General features: G+C 44.1%; 1 protein-coding gene across 10 annotated transcripts in view; it reads left to right on the plus strand.

Moving 5' to 3' along the window:
- Positions 1–5,041: 5,041 nt before the first annotated feature.
- The window catches only part of ATP11C (ATPase phospholipid transporting 11C), a 113,046-nt gene continuing 94,842 nt past the window's right edge, over positions 5,042–23,245 (plus strand). For all 10 annotated transcript variants that reach the window (XR_005584322.1, XR_005584324.1, XR_005584323.1 and 7 more), the window contains exon 1: positions 5,042–5,536. Coding sequence is in view for 5 of the 10 variants with exons in the window: in XM_039487080.1 (XP_039343014.1) it covers positions 5,510–5,536 (27 nt within the window). In the remaining 5 variants the exon portion in view is untranslated. The remainder of the gene's footprint in view (positions 5,537–23,245) is intronic.

Raw genomic sequence — 23,245 nt, forward strand, 5'->3', positions numbered from 1 at the left:
TATTTGCTGGCCAATAAGCATTGCATTAGCATCACTGTATGAGTATTATGACATCACTGACATACATACATAACTGCTAGCTGCAAAATTTAATCAGTCATGTAAAACCGAAGGTATAAAAAATCCTGTTATTTTCAACTGTGCATTTCATAAATCATTTGTTATTTTTAACATTAGGTTAATCTAGCATACACTTTTCTTTATCATAAAATACGGCGGTATATTGGTAAAGGTCTCATTTTAAAATAATCTGTCTCATAATTGGTGGACTATATAAAATACACTGTGGGGGCAGTGCCTGCGGGCAGCGGCATGCTGAGACCCTCTGGGCCTCCCACCGAGGATCTGCTGCCAGAGGGGTGAGCCGGTCGCTTTCGGGAGCCACCCGAGGTAAGCACCAACCCCCTGCCCCAGTCTAGAGCCTGCACCCTGCATCCAAACTCTCTCCCAGATCCTGCACCCCCTCCCATACCCAAACTCCCTCCCAGAGCCTGCACCCTGCACCCCCTCCCATACCCAAACTCCCTCCCAGAGCCTGCACCCCGCACCCTTGGATTTGCACGATTAGACAGTTGGCAACCCTATCGGGGTGGGCATGCGGAAGCCTTGGCTGTGCCGGAAGAGTGTGCCCATCAGCACAGCTGGCAGCTCACTGGGCCCCAGCCTGAGTAGGCACAGCACCGCCCAAATGTCAGGCGGACCGCATCCACGTGGGCAGGGTTTGTGTGTGCATGGGGGCTCATTGATTGTCCTGCCCTGGGTCCTGGAATTGCTGTCAACGGGCCTGTTCCCTCACAATAGACCCGAGGGATTTTTTTCTGTGCCTTTTTTAGGTTGCTTGTCCTTTAGGTGTTCCCTGATTTTTAGGGGATTAATATTACTGTGTATAGAATAAAGCTTATAGGTTAGCCAGTTGATCAGATCAGAAGATAATAAGGTTCTTGTCCCAGAATCAGGCTACACAGAGTCTTGCAAGGACCCTCAGGATGTATAAGTCACACTGAGAACAAAATACAGCCTTAGAGACTTCTATTGACATAAATGGAATAGTAATCAACTGGAAAAGTAATCAATCAGAATGAAAAAGGAAATGATACTGTTCTAGAAACAACAGTGAGAAAAGATATGTTGAAATATTATTAATCTGCCCTCTAAAATCACCCTGCCATTGTGGCAAAATTAAAAAAGATAAAGCCCTTTAAACAAAATTGTTTAAAAATGCTATACACTTAAAAATATTAAGTTCTAGACTTAAGAGTGTCTTGGAATACAAGCCAAAACTTGAGTGAAACTAAATATCCTGGAGCTTTCTGAGGTTTTTGCTTTGCATTCATTGTAACAACTGTCCAAAATACTTATTTTGATGGGTTTTACTTGTGATTATAGCCAGCATGTGCCGCAACACCTATAGTTAAGGTTGCCCAACACTTTCTCTTATAAGACCCTGTTTTCAGCTGCTTCTAATTTTGCCAAACGTAAACGGTTCAGCCTTAGGCAGACACGCGGTGAGGAAAATTTAAGGCTGAATTTTTGGGGGAAGTTCAAGCTAAAATGGTTGAGCCATTTCTGAGAATGAGCTCAGGGAAAAATATTGTTCTGCCCATTTAAAAAAACCTTGCAATTGTTTTGGTGCGAAGCTCTAGCATCTCCATATTTTGGAACCATGGATATGACATTTGGCAGGGGCAGTGAGCCTGGGGTCAGGAATGTGCCCTTTGCCATCTTGGTGAAAAGTCATCCAAATTTGGCCAGGTTATATGCCTCTGCAAATCTTACTTTGCACCTGCTCACTAGAGTCTTGTTAGGGTTTGGCAGCTAAAATCTCTTAAGTTTTTGTCTGTACTGAGCATGCTCCAGCCCCTCACAGCTCATTTGGAATGACCCAACTGTGTGTGTAATATCCCGGGGCTGAACACGACTTTGCCTGCAATGGCTCCTCCTGACTTCAAGGCCCAGCGTGGTACGAAGTGCTGGAACTGAGAGCAGGGAGACTCTCTCTTGGGCTCCCGATATTGGCAGTCTTGTCAAGGCAATGAGTAGGAAAAGGAGGTGAGGCCCTGACTCAAGTACAAAGTGGGTAGGAGATGTGGGGAGATTAGGAGCTGGGATAGGCAGGGACAGTGGAAGGGGAAGGATAGGAATTGGAGAACAGAAATGGGTGGGAACTGGGGACAGGGCGGCAGCAGTGAGGGTTTGGTGATAGATTAAGAAGGAAAAGGACGAGGCGGGAGCGAGGGCAGGGATGGAGTAGATGTGGCAACGCAGGCAGGAGCTGGGGTTGGGAGAGATGGGTAAAAGCTGGAGGAGATGGGACAGCAGCTGGGGTGGGGGTAAATGCTGAGACAGGCAATAGGAGCAGAATGACAGAAGGGGTTATAAACACTGGAGCACGCTCCTTTCCAGAACATGGAACAGAACCCAGGATTATTGACTCTGAACATTCCTTTGCAATCTAGCAACTAGCTGGGTTCAGTGTGTGTCTCATCCCCATCTGGTGGCTCAACTACATGATAGATAACAGCCTTCTGCTGCTACCAGTTGGACTGTTAGGTCATGTAGGGCTGTGCTGTGGCTCTAAAGATCCCAACTCTACTGATCACTCAGGAGTTACTATATTTCCACATGATGGAAATTATGTTTGTTTGCTTTTTAAATGACAGGATATTACACCCCAAAAACTACCTTAAAAAGAGTTACAGTTGCAAACTCAAGCACTCAGAACTTAGGAAATGCTAGAACTATGTTTCCCTTTGCAGCCTTACTTTGGCTTTCTTGTGTATACGCATTAGGATACAGTCTTTAATTACACGAACCCATATTTTCCCACTGGGCCCTGCACCCTGCATTTGTACATAATAATATTATAGTTTATATTTTTACCAATAAGGGCAAAACACATAACTAGAGGGCTTGATCCTGCAATCCTTTACTCACATAACAATACTATCATTATATAGCATTTTTCAGCAGTAGATCTCAAAGCAGGCCTGTATCATTATCTCCCTTTGATTGAGGCACAGTGAGGAAAAGTGACTTGTTCAAATTCACCCAGCAGGCCAGAGCCAGCAGTTAGAAATCAAGCTATCCTGAATCTTAAGACTGGGCTCTAACCACTACTTGGCCATAGTGATAGCACATTAGAACCTCAGCGTTACAAACACCTCAGGAATAGAAGTTGGTTTTAACTCTGGACAAAACATTGTGGTTGCTCTTTCAAAAGTTTACAACTGAACATTGAATTAATACAGCTTTGAAACGTTACTGTGAAGAAGAAATGTGCTGCTTTCCCTTTTTTTAAAATTAGTTTACCTTTAAACAGCACTGTACTGTATTTGCTTTTGTGTGTGTGTCTCTGCTGCTGCCTGCTTTGTGTACTTCTGGTTCCAAATGAGGTGTGTGGTTGACCAGTCAGTTTGTAAGTCTGACTCTGAGGTTCTACTGTACTTAAGTATATGAAGAACACAGAACAGTTACTTCTGGTAATAAGTATTTTGCTATTTCCCTTAATCTTTTCCACTTTTCTGGATAGTGTTGCGCCTCTTAACGTCAAATGGTCGATACAAGGGTTTGGCACATCAGTCCAGCAGTGCTCATTTGTATGAATAATTTTTAAGCCATGTGTGTAGGCAGGGGCGGCTCTAGTAATTTTGCCGCCCCAAGCACGGCGGCACGCTGCGGGGGGCGCGCTGGTGGTCGCCAGTCCCACGGCTCCTGTGGACCTCCCGCAGGCATGCCTGCGGAAGGTCCACCAGAGCCGCCTGCCGCCATCCCGGCGACTGGCAGAGCGCCCACCTCGCCATGTCGCCCCAAGCACGCGCTTGGCGCGCTGGGGTCTGGAGCCGGCCCTGTGTGTAGGCCCTTCAGAAGCATTTCTTGTGTGAGTAAAGCAAGCTGGAGGTGGCCCTAGGCCAGTGGTTCCCAAACTGGGGTTCGTGAAATGTTACAGGGGGATCTTGGGAAAAAATCCCTAATGGCGGACAGAGCTGTCCCTAGGGACTCTGGGCAGCACCAGGCCAGCAGCCCGGAGCCCCTGGACTTCCAAGAGCTAAGCAGATCAAAGCAAGCATCTCTATCACATGGAGATTTAAACTTCAAGACTTCTTATAAGAAATGGAAAGGGAGGTGGATATTTTTTGCTGTTTTTTAAATTAAATAGGCAGCTAGTATTGTTTTTTAAATTATTATGAAGAACAAGTTGTTTGCCTGGACTGCTCAAGACCTGAATGCTTGCGTAGGAGGAACTCTTTGAGTTGGCTTTTTAAATCCCTTCATGCTGATGAAACATAGGAGCCTTGTTTTATAACAGGCTCATCCAAAGTGATACAAGCTATGCAAGTGAGATCTTGGAAGAGAGTTGCTGTTTTCCTAATGTAATAAAAATACTGTAGTGATAAATAATAATTAATAGTAAATAGTGTGTAATAAGCATGTCATAAAAACAAATTTTATATGTCCAAGATCACTGCTTTTATAATTTATACTCAGGTAAAGGAAAAAAATCCCTGGAAATATTCATTTTTAGGAGGGAGTTCGCGAGACTTGACATTTTAGTGAAAGGGTTTCACAGGTTGTTAAGGTTTGGGAACCACTGCCCTAGGCATACAAAGAAACCAGTACAGGTACCACGTGTCCATGCTGACCTGAGTGAGGTTGCCAACACAGAGGGTTACAATCGAAAAAAGGGATGATGGTTTATTTGTATTTATTTTTTAAATAATCTAAAATTCAGGCAATCTGGCGCCTGCCCCTGCCCTGCAGCAGCTGCTACGTTTTCTCCAGCGGCATCAGCTCTGCTGGAGAGCACGTTTCGAAAGGCTAGTTCAACCCTCTCCCAGGGCTGACCGGTAGCCCATGTTTCTGCGCCGTGGGCGGAGCAGCCTCTGCGCTCAGGCTGGTGGTGAATACTACACGTCCCAGGCTGCTCTAGGGAGGGTGGGGACGGTCCCGCCCCGCTGAGAGCCAGCCAGACAAAAGCCCTAGGGGGAGGCGCTACTGAGCAAGAGAAAGTGGAAGTACGCGGGGCGGGGTGGCTGGGCGCAGGGGCGAAGCGAGGGGGGCTCGGAGCAGCTGGCAGGGCAGGAAGCTGTGCGCCCTGAGCCTTGGAGAGGTGGGGGCGCTGCGCCCTAGCGCACGGGCCGCTCCCCAGCTCAGGCAGCAGGGCCCCGGGGCGGTGCCCGGTGCCCCCGCCGCTGCTGGCGGGAGGGAGAAGCCGCTCAGTCCCCGGGGCCGTCCCAGCGCCCTGGAGCCGAGCCGCTGGGTGGGCAGCCTGGCTATGGTGCGCGGCTCCCGGCTGCAGCGCCCGGGGAGAGCCTAGCGGCGGCGCCCCGGGAGGCGAAGGAGAGTCCCCAGTGCCGGGCGGCGATGCGGCCGGGAGCTGCGCGCCGGTGACCGTGGTGGGGCGGGGAGCTTGTGGCCGGCCCGGGCGCTGCTCCGCCCGCCGCAGTGGTCCCCTGCAGGGGCTTGTGCCATCCGGCTGCCTGAATCCCCGAGCCTCAGCCGCCGCCTCGCAATGCTTCGCTGGAGCATTAATCGCTTTGTAAGTACAACCTCCACCCCACCCTCCCGGCCATGTTCGGGCAGGAACCGCTTCTGGGGCGCATGGAACCGCTTCTGGGGCGCATGGCCCGCAATCCCCGGGCCCAGGGCAGTGATGGGAGGGTACCTGGCAGCTCAGGGGCTGATCACGCAACCCCCTTCGGCAGCCCCCCCTGGAATGAAATGAAGGCACTGGGCATTGCCCCAGATTAGGGGCTGATCACGTCTCCTCCTCCGGCCCCCCCAAATGCGGTCCCGCCAAGGGACAGTGCCTGCGCTCAGCCCAGCAGCTGAGAGCCCCTCCAGATGCACCGACCTGAAGGCACGGTGCAGGATGGAAAAAACAACAAAAACCAGGCTGCTCCCCCCCTCCTCCTAAATGCTGATTGTAACCTACCAGGCTAGATGGGATTGGTAGGTGAATAATTCCTCCTGACCCTGCAAAAATCATAATCTGTCTTTTGATTGTCTGTGCCATCGCTTTCTTTTGTTCCCCCTGTCAGAAGCACATGGTCACCTCCAGTGGTCACTGATACTGAATACAAAGGCTTAATAAGGGGACTTTCCTGCATCTCTTTGAGCCTATGTCTGCAGGTATCAGGGGACTAATGGGAGTAGGAACCAAGGCAACTGCATAATGTAGGCATATGCTGTACATCCACTTTACAGGGCAGGCAAAGGACCCGAAGGGGTCCCGAATGGGAAACCTGTCTTAAGCAACCTCCCAACAAACCAGCAAAAATCGGTTGCCTGGTAGTGGAGGAATTTAAAGGTCAAAGAAAATTGTACCAGGAACCTTGGAGATAATTTACATGGTCATGTAAAACAGGGACTTTCCTTTTGGAGAGGTGTGTGGGTGTGTGATCTAGGAATGTGAACAAGGTTGCTGCAGGGGGCATGGCTCCTAACACCAGGCAGTGGTGTGCATAGGGGAAAAAGCTGAGGTTTCAGAAGCTTGCAGTAGAACCTCTAGCACAGTGCTTCTCGAGCTATCTGATGTGGGGGACCGGCAATTTTTTTTTCCAATGTGCCAGGGGCCGGTGCCATATTATTATCCTATTTGACGCTCTTATGAGGAAACTCGCCACAACCGGCAGCCGATGGCTCGTGGACTGGCACTGGTCCACAGACCACCACTTTGAGAAGCACTGCTCTAGCATACCCTTGTGCTTGCACAGACAAGGAACAGGGGTTACATAGTGCTGAACTCAAAAGTCAGTAAGTTTGGAGCCAGTTTGCTAGAATACAGAGTCACACTGGAGCAAATTAGCCTTTGCAAGCTGTTAGACTGGGTAGTTTTTTTGCAACAGCTGTTCCTTTCTGCAGAGTACAAATCCGTTATTAATTATGCTCTGAAGTTGTGGGCAGTTGGATTGTGATTCTTTCAGTGATGCGACAAGGACCTGAACTGGACACTTTAAATCTTTATGGAAGAAAATTTCTGATTAGCTAACCATTTACAATACCTGTTCAGGATCTAGGGTGGGTTTTTGTGTGTTTTTTTTTTTTTTTTTTACAGTTTACTTGTTATGGAAACTTCTTGAAGCTATACTTAGATGATATTTCTTCTTGAATGTTGTGAATCTTTGGAAATTCTGTCAAAGATAAGCATTGTTTTCCTGTTTTGGAACCCAGTAAAAGCCATTTACATCTGGCTAGAAGTCCTGCGTCGCTATTTCATGTTTTCAGCATTAGAAACATTTGAAAGCCAAGAAATACTCAGTTAATGTTGCAGTGGGATGCGGGGAGGAGCGGGGGTGTTAAAATGTCAGTGTGTGGGAAAGGTTCTGTGGAGAATCTGAACTCTGACCCAGTATGCCCATCTCCTGTTGGAATTTATGATTTCCTTGTTTACATGGGTATCTGACATGGTAACACGATGTGCTCAATGTTATGTTGTGTGGCTTGCTTGTACTTTCAGAAGCAAGGTGAGCATGTATCGTAGTCTCTTATTTTTTTGAAGTGCATTGGGGTGACATTGTGGTATTACAACCCTTGCATATATGAGAGGTCTGATCTAGATTGGACTGCCTTGTTTATAGTAAGGGAGTTGATGGGGAGGAGGGCTGTTTCTGGACTGAGTATTGAGGATGACAGATGACACGTTAGTGGGGTTTTTTTTTCACTGTCATTGTACCAGCGGCCATTTCTTGGTCAGCGGCCTGTGTGCACTGGGTGGGAGATAAGGTAGGTGTGCATTTTCAACACAGGGTTGAGAGGTTGTTTCATGTTGCAAATGCAGCTCGGGTATTTATGGTGGCTCCCTGGGTCATTTTTCAGTTGTCAATGGACCTCTGCTTAAGAGAAGAAACTGAGTGAGGCAGTTGTAGAAAAAGCTGTTCTGTTTAATAGACACAATTACCAAATGTGGACAATTACCAGAAGAGAGGCTCTGGAAGTTCTCTGACCTACTGCCCACCTGCCCTCTCCGGGCCTGAATCCCCATTGCCCTGCACCTTATCTAGCCATTTACATTGGTGTAAAGAGGGTGTGAAATGCTACCAGATCAAAACAGGAATATTTTGTATTTCCTGTACACTACTATAAATTAATACACAAGGTACAGAAAGAGCAGTGGTGAATGGTTCCTTCAGTCAAAACTGTCTGCACATACTCGGAAAGATTCTGCAAAGCTACCTCTGCAGGTGGGGTAGGGACATTAAAATTTGGGTGAATCTGAGCCCTTTAAATAGGGTACTGTATGTTTAAAGGGGTGTTCATTTGTAGTTTTCAGGATGGATGAGTTTACAGGGTCAGAGTTAAGGTTGTTAGCAGGACCTGAACTGTGCATTTTTGTACTTTATAACAAGTCTTCATTACTTCATAGAAAAAAATGTTTTATAATAAGTCTTTCTGACATTGTCATATTAAAAGCGTGTATATTTTTTTAAGAAAATCCTTGTGCATTCGTAATAACTTTGATTAAATTCTTTCAGTCTTAAGAACCAATTTACTCCTTTTGCACCTATGGTGTTTTACGCTCCGGACTTCTTTCTGCTTTGCCAATGAAACTAAATCAATGAGTTTCACCTTCTAACTCTTCTTCAGTTGTTCAAGGCTGCAGTGTTTGCATTGTAAACATTAGTACCTATAAACAACAAAAAAAAGCTGACTTCATGTGACTTAAAACAATAAAAATTCTATTTTTTTGAGGGGTTTATTTTTTGCATGTCTTTAATTACGGATAGGGTTGGCAAAATTTGATTTTTTTATTTTTATATATATATATTTTATATATATAAAATTAACATTGGTTTAAATTTTCACAGTTGGGTCACATGGATTTAAAGCTTTTTTTCAATGTTTATTAAGTTTTTATCAACGTATATTTTTACAGTGGCGGGAAATTAAGTGTGGGTGTCAGTAATGTATTCACAATAGACATTGATATTCAAAAAGTGAAAGCCTTATAATGGTTAAAACTCAAATTGTCAACATCACATATCAAAATATATAAAGTAAATATCCTTAAATCAAACACTGATAATTTCTGAAGCAGCATTTTTCTTAATGTGCCTATCTGTCAATTTCAGTTATCAATGGAAATATTTTTTTGTTGGTTTGCCTGTGAACAGTGAAATTTACCTTTACTGATTAAAAAAATCTAATCCTTTCAAGCCTAACAATGGTCAGAGTGCACTAGTGTTCTTAAATTTATATGTTCCTAATCTATGTCCAGATTTGGGGTTTGAATCTGAACAATTGTCACTACCAAGTTTTGACAGACCCCGTCTCATCTGTAAGAGCAGTTAGCTACTGATAATCTCAAGAGCCTGGCTATGCAGCTTAATTTAAAGCAGTTTGTAAAGGGGCCAACCAATAGGTCTGGTAAGTGTGTCTTCAGATAGTATGTTAAAGACAAAAAGGACAAGTACTCCTGTTCTTTTTGCGGATACAGACTAACACGGCTGCTACTCTGAAACCTATGTTAAAGACCTTCACCTTACCAGTGAAACTGCTTTGAGATTTTCATTGTGACCTCATTGCTTGGGCTGAATTTTGTAATTGCTCATTTTTCCTGTGCAGCAGTAATTGTGTGGAGCCCAGAGTCTTAGCATTATTGCAGTAGACTGTGTCCGTTCATTTAGGAGTGTAATTTCTAGCACAGGGCAGAGCTAACAGAACCGATTGGGATTACATTGGGGTTTATATTCTTATACACGTGTATTGTAGGACAACTGAAGAACTTCTGGAGGCCAAATTATACCTCTTGGCTATAGGTTACTTGGTTAGTAATATAAAATTGTTCCAGAGTTGTTGCTGTTGAATCACTGGACTTAATTACGTTTGAGAGAGTTGAGGGCTATATTTGAGGCACTGGGTTGACAAAGTTTTTGACTGAAGTGTGGCCATAACACAGCAGCTCTGAAAACAATAATGGCTAGTCTGCACATTTTTGTGGTCTATTTTAAATTTATGCCTGAGACATTGGGTTAACTTCATTGCGCAATAGAAAATACGGTTAGTGGTCACCACTGACATTTCAAAACTGTGGAGACAAAGCTGTCAGATCTAGTTGAAATGCACTGAAATACGTCTCCCAGACTCTGCCTTGAATTTAACTCCGTCTCGTGCCAAATCTAGGAATACTTCTCTGCTGGCTCAACACTTTTTTTTTTTTGGCCATATCAAGAAAACGCCTGCTGGAAGAAGTATCTCATCTGCAGCAGCTGAATTCGACTCAGAGCCTTCTTTTTCAGGGGGCTTTTTATGTAATTCGTTAGCCCTTATGGAATATTCAGGCCAGGTATGATGATTTCTTTTTTTTTCTTTCTTTTTCGGTGGTTGCTTGAGACTACAGTTCTGGAGTGAAAAGGCTTCTTTCAAGAACTGGCAGGCTCAACAGTATCTGTATGAGTGCTGGAGTTGTGTTCGGGCAGACTAGCCATTATTGTTTTCAGAGCGGCTGTGTTATGGGCACACTTTAATCAAACCAGTGCCTCAAATATAGCCCTCAACTCTCTCTCAAACATAATTAAGTCCAGTGATTCAATAGCAACAATTTTGGAACAATTTTATACTACTAACCAAGTAACCTATAGCTGAGAGATATAATTTGGCCTCCAGAAGTTCTTCAGTTTATAATACACGTGTATAAAAATATAAACCCTGATGTAATCCCGGTTGGTTCTGTTAGCTCTGCCCTGTGCTAGAAATTTACACTCCTAAATAAACGGACACAGTCTATTGCAATAATGCTAAGACTCTCTGGGCTCCACACAGTTACTGCTGCACAGGATCGACTCCTGCATTATCACTGGAGGCTGACTTGTACACATTTGTCTTGTTTGTAGTTTATACCAAATAAATATTGTACTGCACTATTAAGCATTCTTTCGCTCCTCTGTGACCCAAATAAAAAAACCAGAATGTCTAATTTATTGACATTAAAAGTTTAAAAAAAACCAACCTCCTCCTCCTTCCCCCCTCTTGTGTACCCTCCCACCCCACGCCACCTTTAAAATACAGTCTGTGTGACATCTTCCAGGGATACTGAGATTCACCATCCGTAAGGATGGACTGTAATCTCTCCGACCGAATGAATTTTTCATGAGTGCAATGTGTTAATTTTTTATAAGATGATCTTCGCATGGTCTTGTTTTTAGTGCTTGGATTTAGCCGCAGCACTGGTGGATGCGTCAGGCTGCACAGCAACCTCCAGCCTGAAATGACTGGAAGCTTCCTCTAACGCACAAAGGGAGAAAAAGAATGACTGATTAAAAATCCTGGAATTTTCTCTGATCTGCTTGGCTTGGGGCTCAGAAACGTGCTGGGTACCTACCAGCTGGAAGCTGAACCTACTAGCTAGAGGCAGATGTGAAAGATAAAGGTAGGAGAGGCTCTACCAGGGGCAGTGCAGTGGTGAGGCCCCAGGTGTTGGGAAGGGTGTGGAGGCTGGAGTTTCTGCCAGGAAGATGTCCCTGGGCACTGACTGTGGGGACCTTCTCGATGTGCTGAATCAGCTTCTGGCTAGAAGGTGTGAGACAAATTTTAAAGCTTCACCACTACCCCCAGGTGATGAAAGGATGAAGGCGCTTTCTCTCTTCTCTCCCAGTTTTCCCCACAGAGAAGGGGTTGAGAGTGGAGACCAGCTTCTTGGCTGCTGTTTTGCTGGCCAGGGGTAGGGAGGTGGTGATGGTTTGCCATTTTGTCTCCCAGCCTTCTTTCCTTTTGTTCCTTCTGTTATCCTGCACTATGAGTAATTGCTATATTTGCTTCTGCTACTGCTTTCAGTTTTGCCAAGTGGCATGAAACTGATTCTCTTGGTTCCCAGGATTCCGAATAGCAGCAGTGCAACTGGCTGGAGTCTTGCTAGTTTACTCTGCTTGACTAAGCAATGAGCAGCAGCAGAGGCACTGGAACTGTCTGTGCAGGCTCAGGAAAGCAGCATGGCCATAAGAGGGAGAAACATTGGAAAATAAAAGCCTTGGGCTGCATTGTTCTCTTGAGGTTCTGGCTGCAATTGCAGCCAGATGGCGTTCCTATTAAGGAGTGAGGAAGGTTTCCAGAGCTGGTGCGATGGTGCAGGGCTTCTGTCTGGGTGTGTCTAGTGCCTCAGGGATCCCAGGAAGTGTACTAGATTTTTGAGGCAGGTCCCATAGTCTATTCCTGGAGGGAGCAACATGTGGGGATCTCTGCAAAGAGATCTTCAGAGAGACGCCTCTTCCAGTGCCCCATCCTGTGAGTTCTGGAAACGTTGGTCTTTCAAAAGACTTGCATGTCATGGCAGCAGCACTACCGGAAAAATTCAGTATCACTATTCAAATGGGAGGAAGATTGTCTGACACGAGGTTAAAGCTACTCTGACAGATGCTGTCATTTCTCAACTAGATGGTTTCTGCCAGAGGCTCATAAATGTCAATGAATATTAAAACCCCATTTTCACATGCATCTCACAGCTTATATATAATAAGTTTCTTCCCTTATCAACATTGAGATTATTGAACATTGAGATAATTGAACTTGGATCAGTTTTCTTCTTGTAGATCAGGGGTTCTCAAACTGGGGGTCGGGACCCCTCAGGGGGTCATGAGGGTATTACATGCGGGGGTGGGTCATGAGCTGTCAGCCTCCATCCCAAACCCTGCTTTGCCTCCAGCATTTATAATAGTGTTAAATATATAAAAAAGTGTTTTTAGTGTATAAGGGGGATTGCACTCAGTCTTGCTGTGTGAAAGGGGTTACCAGAACAAAAGTCAGAGAACCCCTGCTGTAGATGTATTCTTATGTAAAGTTTAAAAAGAATGGTAGGAAATTAACTACCAGTAGTAGGAGAGGGTACAGTCAGAATATGTAGTTTATTTTGGAGCTGTTCCACTACTCTGTCTACATATAAGTAGAAGATTTCAGGATTCTGATCTTAATTTTGTAAGTGTAAATTTTGAAGTGATTTTGCTGAAGTCAATGACATCATCTTTGTTAATAAGATCAGAATTAGGCCCAGTACATGGAGGAATCAGATGCACACAGTTGTTAATCTACTTTAAGGAATACCGCCAGCTTGAAATATAATCAGTTTTCAAAAGTGCATTTAAAAGCAGCTTCCAGTGCTACACTGGAGTCTCCCTAGGAATGTTTTGTGGTCTTGCAATCATATTTTTCTTAAAACTTGTGTTGCTATGAGAAAAGCCACAGAAACAAAGTTGGAAGGTGACAATAACAAAGTGCTGTCAATTGGAAGAATTAGAGAGAACATTTTTTTTGTTTCTAAATGATAGTAAATTTAGGTCTTAGTGGGTTTTTTTTTTAAAGTAGGTCTAAAAAAGAAAAAGAAGTGTCCTTTGAAATAAATTGACTTCAAGGAGCTTTGCACCACTTGTATGAATGAACTTGGACCGTTCTCCTTTTATGGGCAAAATCTTGTTCGCCATATTCTTGAAATCAGTTAGGTAAATTGAATGAGTAAAATAAGCAGGATTGACTCATTATCCAAATCAGATGACTTAAAATGAACTAATGCTGCACAGTGGTTAGGCTCTGTTAGCCATGTCCCCTCCAAAGTCCTACAGCAATAACAGTGTGTTTTCTAGTAAAAGATATTCCCTCACTCACCTATCCTGCGACCAACAAAACACATACTTAGGTCACTGTCTGATCTAACGATCACAGGTGTAAATGTGGGCAAATTCCTTTGACTTCGTGTTATTTTCAATTTATATCCTGCAAATGACGCTGGACTCTGGCTCCTGAAGTTTTTCTTACTATCCTTAAGAATATGAAAGATCTAAAAGTACAGAAGTTGGCATACACATTTTAAATTGGCTACTGGCTGATTCATCAGACTGGTGCTTGAATTAAAAAATAAGTGGACAGTAATTTACAACCACAGTTTATTTTGTCTTAAATTTCACTACCTTGAGTTTACTACCCTGGACTTTTGGGGCATGTTACACTTTGTTGTGGTTGTGCTATGAAGCTATTTCATTGTATAATACCAAATTGATTGGTTTAGTTAAATTGCCTTCTAGGAGTTTTTGTTAGTAGTTTCAGAGAGGTAGCCATGTTAGTCTGTATTAGCAAAACCCATGAGGAGTACTTGTGGCACTTTAGTGACTAACAAATTTATTTGGGCATAAGCTTTCGTGGGCTATAACATACTTTAATCAGATTCATGGGTCGAGGTGCATCCGATGAAGTGGGTTTTAGCCCACGAAAGCTTATGCCCAAATAAACTTGTTACTCTCTAAGGTCCCACAAAGACTCCTTGTTGTTTTTGTTAGTAGTTGCGAGGCTTACTTGCAGGGAACTGAGCTCAGAGTTTGACCATCTTAACACCAGTGGTACACTGATGTTGATGGAGTTACGTTACAGTATCTTTTGTGATTTGAGTTGGTGGGAAGAACTGTCTCTGTGATTTACTTTCAAAAACATAGGAAATAAATTAGTGTTTAGCACTAATGTCTTCAAAGAGCCCACAGATTTCCTTCTTAGCCTGTGCTTTTATGTCCATATGTGCCTCTTTTCTATAGTTTAGATTCCTTTGTTGTTGTTTTAGAGTAATATTTGTGCCACTCAATGTAAAGCAGCAGCAAGCCCAACAGCTACCAACAAAACTTTCCTTCCCTCCAAAACCTGCTCCTCTCTCAGCCCCTTCTTAAAAGCCTCAGTAAATAGGCCTTGCCGCATGCCCTGAAGGTCAGCCGACTTGGGCTATTTTGGGCTAAGGTAGAAGCTTAGCTCTGTTAAGTTTTCTGCTGTCATTCAGGCTAAAAGCCCATATGCTGTCTCATTGTCTGCACTCAGCAATAGATTATGTTCTAATAGAGGTGTTGTTTTTTTCTGGATGCTATAATAATGAATGTCCAGGAGTGATGCACTGGTGGTTCTCTGATATGTTGCGTGTTTTGCTCACCTTTGGCTGTCTCTTTTTATTGCCTTCTGATACCCTGTCGTTTCTTGCTTTCTTCTTCCAATTTCTTCGCCTCCTCCCCTCTCGTTCCCTTCTGCTTTCTGTGTGCATGTAACAGATGGGAATTTTCCTGGAACTCTGTCTGATGTATGATTCACAGCCAGGCTGGCTTCACTTCCTCTGCACAAAGGAGTAAGTGAAGGTGGAGAGAGTGAAAACCAAGAATCCCTTTAAAAATGCAGGCAGTGGGGCACTCTAGGGTATGCATTCTGACTCTTTGTAGGAGAAGAGTAGGTAGGAGGCCAGTCAGAGCACCCTAGGAATGTAATTATGGCAAAAAAAAGCAGAGCTTGCCCTGCCCTGCTGCTTTTTGAGAATGCAGCTTCAGGCAGTTTGAGGTGGGAGGCAAATCCGCACTTCAGATTAAAAGTGTAAACGTTCCAAGTCAGAGTGTCTTAACGTAAACACATGCAATTGAATAGGCCGGGCAGGGATGTAGTCACTTATGGTCTGTTTGTCTTTGATTTTTCAGAGGTTCTTAACCTATAGTCAAGGGTTCATCTCAGCTAAGCCCTGGTCTAACACTGCAAATTTATGATCAGTATAACATGGCTCAGGGGCGTGGAAAATCTACACCCTGGAGTGATGCAGTTATACTGACCAAACTCCTGGTGTAGACACTCCCGTCGAGGTGGAGTACCTACCCCAATGGGGAAAAGCTCTCCCGTTGGCATAGGCAGCATGTGCTGCTGCAGTTCCGGAAGTGTAGACAAGCCCCTTATTCTCATGCCTTGTCTTCCCGCTCTCCTAATTCTCAACTAAAAACGAAACCAAAGTTCAGGTCAAAGTTCTGCAACAGCTGAATGTTACAACTTCAGATTTTGCATGTGGCAGACCTTCAGCAGAGGAGAGTCTTTTTTTTTTTCCCCTAAACTTAGCTTTATAATATTTGCTTTTATGTATGTGCAGTAAACACTACAGGGTTTTAATTTAATTATTCCCTCTGCTGGTGTGGATTTGCATAACTTTGCACTGGGCCAAATTCTGTAGTCTTTACGCAAGCAAACTGCCCATTGACTTCGGTGGTTCTCTTGCTGGAGTAGGGAATGTTGTATTTGGCTACCCTCATTGGTTCCCAATGAGGGGGGGGTGGGTGGATGTGTGTGTGAGAAGCCTCCTCTTCCATAAGTTCCAATCTCATCCTTTTCCCCCCAACTTCCCCCATACCATGCCGTGCTTGGTACAGTATAGTTACTTCCCTTCCCGCCCTTTATGCATTTTCTCCGTGTCCATTGTTTTTCTTTTCTGGGTCCTGTTTCCTTCCTTTTCTTATCCTCTGGTTTCTACCTGTACCCTGCTCCCCAGTCACTGCTGTTTTGAGGTGTACGGAGAGAAGAAAAGAGGGGTGTCATTTGTGTCCCGTGAGGCTGGGAGAATTCGTGTTCTTGCGGCTGAGTTAGAACTTTTTCCCTCCTGTGGTACTATGTCGTTTCTCATACCGCAGTCCTCACCGTAGTATCTGAGTGCTTTTCAGTAGCATGTTAAGCAACATGGTGAACATTTGTCATGTGCGTGTTCTCTTATCCTCTCCCCAGGAGGTGAAGTGTGTGCAGGAGAGTGTCCTGGTTTGGATATTATAGAGTAAGTAAAGTAGTGTGTGTGTGTGTGTGTGTGTGTGTGTGTGTGTGCGCACACACACACACACACCTATATATGTTATAGCAGACGAGGTTAAAGAAAATTGCTTTCCACTTAGAGTGGAAGGTGATGAGTTTGTGGTTGCCCTTAATTCAGTAGCCCACTGGCCCAAGCCTTCAGCCATGTATGTGCACATGAACTGTTGCACAGCCAGCTGCATTAGGAGTGGCTGCAGGGCTGGAGTCAAGCAGATAACTCTGAAGCATATTTCGGTTGGGTGGGGTAGAGGCTAGCTACAATCAAGCAGCTTTCCCCATCTCTACCACCCTTTTCTCTGTGCCTTACCCCCTCCCATACTCCCTCCAGACTTGTCTGGCATTCCCAGGGTGGGAAACACTGCCCTAGGCTGATAAACACAAACTTTAATATATACTGGGCCAAATTGGAGGTTACACAGTGAGATCAAGAATGTAGATGTGGCAGAATTTGGGCAGGTCTGTCGTGTGCATTAAATGAGGTAGGGGTCTGTGGGGAAAAAATATTATGTGATCACATAATTCAAAATTGTACCATAGTGCATACGTACAAGAGGTCTGAATTAAGGTTGCACAGGCAACCTTAATTCTGGCATATCCTAATTTCTGACTGCTTGACTTTGCAACCTTAATAATGTTCTTTTAATGTAGTCTTTTGTGTAACTCCCTAGGGACTTTTTTTTATATTAAAAAAAAAAAAAGGCAAGCTGAAAAAACCCAGAAATTCTGTCACGTGACATCATATTGACACCCGCATAGGACATCAGCAAGGTTGTAACCTTTAGATCCACCACCTAGACCTCTGCCACTTGCACTAATGGAGTAACTGAGAGCTGTAGTTGGTTGTCCTCTTCTGTGTGGACCAGCACTAAAATGGGATGTGACGTGTTTTGCTAGTGGGTTTCACAGGTATTTGCTGACAGCAAAGGAATGGGGAGACTCGGCAATCTTGGGTTCCATCCTGGGCTTTGGAGGTTTGTGTGTTCTAATGGGCACAGACTCTTCTTCTCACTTCCCCCAGGCATGACCCCCTTCTGCCCTGTCCCCACAAACTCATTCCCGTCCCTGTTTCTCCTCCCTGGCTCCTCCTCACAGTCCCATTCTCCTTGCCTACCCGGTCCCAGTCACCACTCCTCAGGTTTCTCATCTTCGCCCCAGTCTTCTTGCTCAACCACTCCGGAACTCATCAGGTTGTCTGTCCACTCCTTTCCATCCCCCCAGTCTGGCTCTTGCTCACTCTGTATTTCAGTTGGACGGCTTATTCCTCCACTCTGCCTGGGCGCCAGCAGAGAGGTCATTGAGAGTACTGGAGAGACAGGACCCCAGCTCTCAATTCATGTGCATGGCTGGCCCCACCCTGGCTGGGAGTGTTACAGGGAAGGTCCTTTTGAACACTTGTAGGTGTGTGCTGGAGCATGCTCGGTCGCCCTGTGGGGATTGTGCATGTGCAGTCTGATTGGCCTCAGGAGCTCCGAGGTGCGGGCACATGATCCAGGGCATGTGGAGATTTCGGCTGCTAAATTCTAAGAAGTTGCAAGCTACATTTCCTCTCCCACCCCCTCAAAAAGAGAGAATATTATAAGTTGGCTAAATTTCAGTGGATTCTTCTAAGACCACAAAAGGCACATCCTTGGGATAAAGACTGGCTTTCTACCAAATTTTAAATATATGCTCCAAAGCATGGGGAAAACCTATGCTACTGGAAGACACCTTTTCCTTGAACATTGCGAAACAGTGTGTTGTTCCATAGCCTGGTTATTTAAATCAAAACCTGTTTTTCATTGTGGGTCATCTGAAAAGTATGTGTTTTACTTTCCAAGGTTTGGGGTGGGAGGAAAAGGGAACGGTTTCTTGCCTGGCAGGTTTTGCTAGTGGCTTAGTTGGGTGAAAGAAATACAAAATTCTTCAGGGCCATCTGCTCCCCTCCTCCCCCGGCGGGGAGGGTGTGGAGAGAAACAAGAAAGGAAAGGCGCAGAAAGGGGTTCTGGTAAAACCCCTGTACAAGGTGCATGGTAAGCAAGTAGAGAGATGGCAGTTCCCCAGCATGATTCTTCTCCTCCTCCCTCACTGTCTGTGGAAGCCCTCCAAGGGGCCAGGGCAAAGATGAGGCGAGGATGGGCCTGAGAAATGACTGTTCGCTGCAATATTCTTGCTTCTCTTCTCTTCCTTCCCAAATATCCTGCTGTGAGGAGTTGACAGATCATGTAAGGACCATTTCAGCATTATTTGTTGCTAGTTTCAGCAACCGGCACACAGGGGACCTGCCCAGGGAAGCAGTGGGAGCATGACTCTGCCATGGGGATGGGGGTCAGGGTTTTCAATGTAGTGCAGGGACCAAGGCTGTTTAATCCTGCAGCTCCTTTTAGGCAGGTGAGTGAAGGATTTCAATAGGAAGGAAGTTTCTCCTTTAGTGAAGAGGTTGATGACAATCCATCTGCCAAGGTGTGTGTGTGTACCCAGGCATGTACACCTGTCTCCATGGCACTCACTTCCTCCACTGCTACGTGTCTGGTTTGAGAACACGGTGAGAAGTATGTGATGGAGCAATCATTGCAGCCAGGTATATAATGTGCCCGCAAAAATAAGCGGCTCCTGTTTCTCATGCTCAGTCAAGTTTGCCCAGCACTGGATGTTTTTAAGCCATCGTGGAGCCAGTGGTGAATGAATACTGACCGTGAGGATGTAACATTTATACCCGTTGACATTCTCAGGAAGGGTATTAGAGGTGATGAGCTACAGTAGCAGTCTTGCATCATCTTCACGTTTATCACTAAGACTTGGGAGGAGTCTTGAAAACTAATAAAACTGGAGAGCTAGTTTGCTGGAGTTTCTTTCTCCTCCCCTCCCTCAGGGTTCTTGAGGGTCAATCTACAGTCGGGGTTTTCAACCCTTTTCTTCCTAAGCCCCTTCCTCCCCTCACCCCCAATTTGTTATAAAAACTCCATGGCACAACTGGTTTTCTGCATATGAAAGCCAGAGCTGGCGTTAGGGGGTAGCAAGCAGGGCAATTGCCTGGGCCCCCATGTCACGGGGGGCCCGGAAAGTTAAGTGGCTCAGGCTTTGGCTTCAGCCCCACATGGCGTGGGGGGCGATGGCTTTTTCCTTGGGCCCCAGCGAGTGTAATACTGGCTCTGCTTGGCAGACCTCCCGAAACCTGTTCGCGGCCCCCAGGCTTGTGCTGCTAACAGGTGCGCCGTGTAGTTGCTGTTTGTCGGCAGGAGAGAGCTCTCCCGCTGACAAAACCGTCCACCTCCAGCGAGCGGCATTTGCTTTGTCGGCAGGAGAGCGCTCCTGCTAACAAAGCGCTGTTCATCCCGGTGCTTTTCATGGACAAAACTTTTGTGTGTGTGTGTGTGTGTGTGTGTGTGTGTGTGTGTGTTTTAACACCTATGAATGACAAAAGTTTTGTCGTTCAGTTGCCACTCTGGGCAAAGCCTTAGAGACCACCGGGGCAGTATAGTAACTGTATGGTGTTTGCCTGGTATGGCTATTTGGAGCTAGATCTTCATAAAATAAGGTGCATACACAATGTAATGCCTTCTTTGGTGTTTGGAATTGCTGTAATTTTTGCATGAAGTCGGTATTAGAATGTGCAAATACCAAGGGGGCCCAGGCCTTGCTTTATGAACTTCTCCACTTCTGTTTATCACCTTCTGCACATAGAGACCCAATTGCAGGATTGGGACTTTTGCATTCTTTGAAAATTAGTTTATACGTTTTTTTTTTTCAAATGTAAAAGTGCTTTCGTGTGCTTTCTCTGCTTGTATCTGGCACTAGAGCCGATAAAACATAGGAATAGTACATAATTTAGTTTTCTCTTACAGAGTGATGTTGGATTCTATGCTATTACTGCTGATGAAATCTGGATTTGTTTGCACCAGTAAGATCTCTTTTTAACAAAGTAACACTAAGATCTCATCCAGTCCTTGTTAATGCATTCAGATGAGCTTGTAGTTTCTGGATCCATTCCCAGTACAATGTAAGAAATCCAGATGCATTAGGAAGGATTAGATTGTAATGTAACTCTGTGGGAAACCTAGGTGTTAAGACCGCACTGGGACTAAATCTTCTAACAAACTGGCTTAGTAAAGATTGGTAGCTCTGACTTTGTTAATGGTGACCTGCAGAAAGAAAAGATAACATTAGCAATATATTGTACAAAACAACTTTCCCATATTGTATTAAATACTTTCTTACCATTATAGCAACTTAATAGCCTTACACACATTTTGGCTTGCCTTAAAATGATCCTGAGTAGTTTGGCAACAGACGGATAAATTCTGCTTTTATACCGGTGTGTGATTCTGCTTGATTCCCGTGGGGCTGCCTAGGAGTAATTATGAACAGAATTTGATGATGTATTTTTAATCTTGTATCTGGATTTGTGGGAGATACCACTAACTGCCCAAAGCCAATTCATTCCGTGGCTTGGTTTTTTTGTTTTTGTTTTTGTTTTTGTTTTTGTTTTTTATTAAAGCATTTTGAAATACTATCAGTATAAAAGATGATATATACAAAATCAAAATCCACGGTTAGAACATAAGTATGCCTAAAACTATCAGCTGGTCTGTAGGAGGATCTAAATATGGTGCACGCTGCCTTATTTTCTTGAATCTGCAAAAGCCTTACAACTATGAAAATGATCTGAAGAGCAGTTCTAATTTGAAAAGTGACTGCAGAAATTACACAGTGTGTCCCTGTGACTCCTGGTCACGCTTGCTCTGTGCCAACAAAGGTGGTATTTTATACCTGCTAGCTCAGGAAACTCAGCATGTGACCCGAAAGTCGAGGTATGTTCTTTCTGACTCGTGCGTCACCACTAGAGAGATTCCATCGTGTTTCTGCTTTGCAAACCTAGTGGCTTTAGATTAGAGTAACAGGCCCAAATTATATGTTCTATCATCAGAACTTTATTTAACAGATCACTTCTTATTTTAGTGCTTGGACAGTGGAAAGAGTAGATACAGATATAATGGAGAAAAAGAACAAAGGACACACCTAATGCTCTCACTTGCTTATAGTGTTACTGGTTTTGCATTTCAGCTGGGAGTGTTTTTGAGGGTTTTTATTCTCCAAACACTGTATTGGTGTCATCTCAGAGTTTGATCTGCACTTTGAGTGGAAATGTTTATAGGCCGGCACTTTAAAAAATGTGCGTAAGCAACTTGCTAAGAGCTGTTAACGTTGTACTGTGGCTAACCTTTTAAAACTAGTTTGACCTTTCCAAATAGGAAATAATGAATCAATGACAGTGATGCAATTCATGAAGACTAAATTAGAAAGGCTTAACTTCTTAAAGAGGACAAAATGAATTTCTGCATAGTTGCAGTTTGTGAGTGTAATATATGTATGAAGAACCTCTCTGTTACTAAATAAAAAAACATTAAACTGCAGCCCAGAGGTTAAACTGTCCAAATGTATCTGTTATACTTGTGGATTTTTAAGAACGTTAGTAGCTTTAGTAAATAACTTTGCCCTCTCTTTGCACAAAAGTCGTGTGTGTGTGTGTGTGTGTGTGAGAGAAACAAGAGTACAATTTGTTCTACCGACTACCATTGCAGCATAAAGGTTTGGTCCTGCAAGCTGATTTGGTGTGAGGAAGGCTTGTGTAAGGATTACTGTTAGTCACAGTGGTGACTACTTGCATGCACACAGGTTTGTAGAATTGGACCCAAATTGTGTAACTAATTTGCATCCCACTGAAACTGAAGCAAATATGTGAACAGAACCTTTTTAAAGGACGTCGTGTTTACTGGTCTCTCTCTTTGCTTCCTGACTATTGCAGTGACTGCGTCCAGATGTGTAACTGCACGATGGTAATTTTGTGGCCATGTGCTCTTGCAGTTCACATTATTTCCTTGTACTTCGGCACAAGAAATAAAAATCAACAAAGCATATCTTTAGGGAACTTAATACCGGACAGGTTAATACTAACAAGGCCAGGGTTCTCTTCTAGTTTTGCTGTCCAAAGGTAACAAAATTTGGTTGTCAAAAGTAAGTATGGCTGGGCACTGATTATACTGTGTCTGTTTTGGTTTAAGAAAAAACAATTCAGTGCTGAGAAATAATATAGAAAATAATATAGAGAATAAATAATATTCTCAAAATATTTTTGATTATCCTGCTTATATAAAGGCTCTCTGCAATGTTAGGACAAGGCTACATTATTGCTTGCTTGTTAGGCCAAGCAGTGATGTTACATCTCAGAGTTGTACCTCTTGGGCTAAATCTTACTCTTCGTTACAATTCCGCTGATGTCAGAGGGTTACTTTTAATTGCCTGGTATTTTACTGTAGAACTTTCACTCAGTAGCAGGCAAACTCTAACGAGTTTTGTAAAGTCAAGTTGAAAATTCAGTATTGCTATTCTAGACATAGGTTGCTTTGTTGAGCATACCATATTGGTCGTCTTAAATTCATTGTTTTGTTGTTTTTTCCCTTCCCCTCTTCTCCCTCCCTTCGAGTGACCTTGTCAATGTTCATTTAGGTGAATGTGTTGAAATTAGACCCTGTGTCCAGAGGTTTGTCCCATTTGAATTCTCTTCCCGAAAGATTGTTTCCCTAAACTAAACTAAACTGAATTGATGGAAATGGAACTTTCCATTTATCAACGAAATGTTCCAGTAATTTCAGATCTTACTAGAAGGGAATTCTGATGTCAAGAAACTTCTGTCTTATGAATTGTGGGC

The sequence above is a fragment of the Mauremys reevesii genome, linkage group 9 (assembly GCF_016161935.1).
Source record: "Mauremys reevesii isolate NIE-2019 linkage group 9, ASM1616193v1, whole genome shotgun sequence".
NCBI classification, from domain to species: Eukaryota; Metazoa; Chordata; order Testudines; family Geoemydidae; genus Mauremys; species Mauremys reevesii.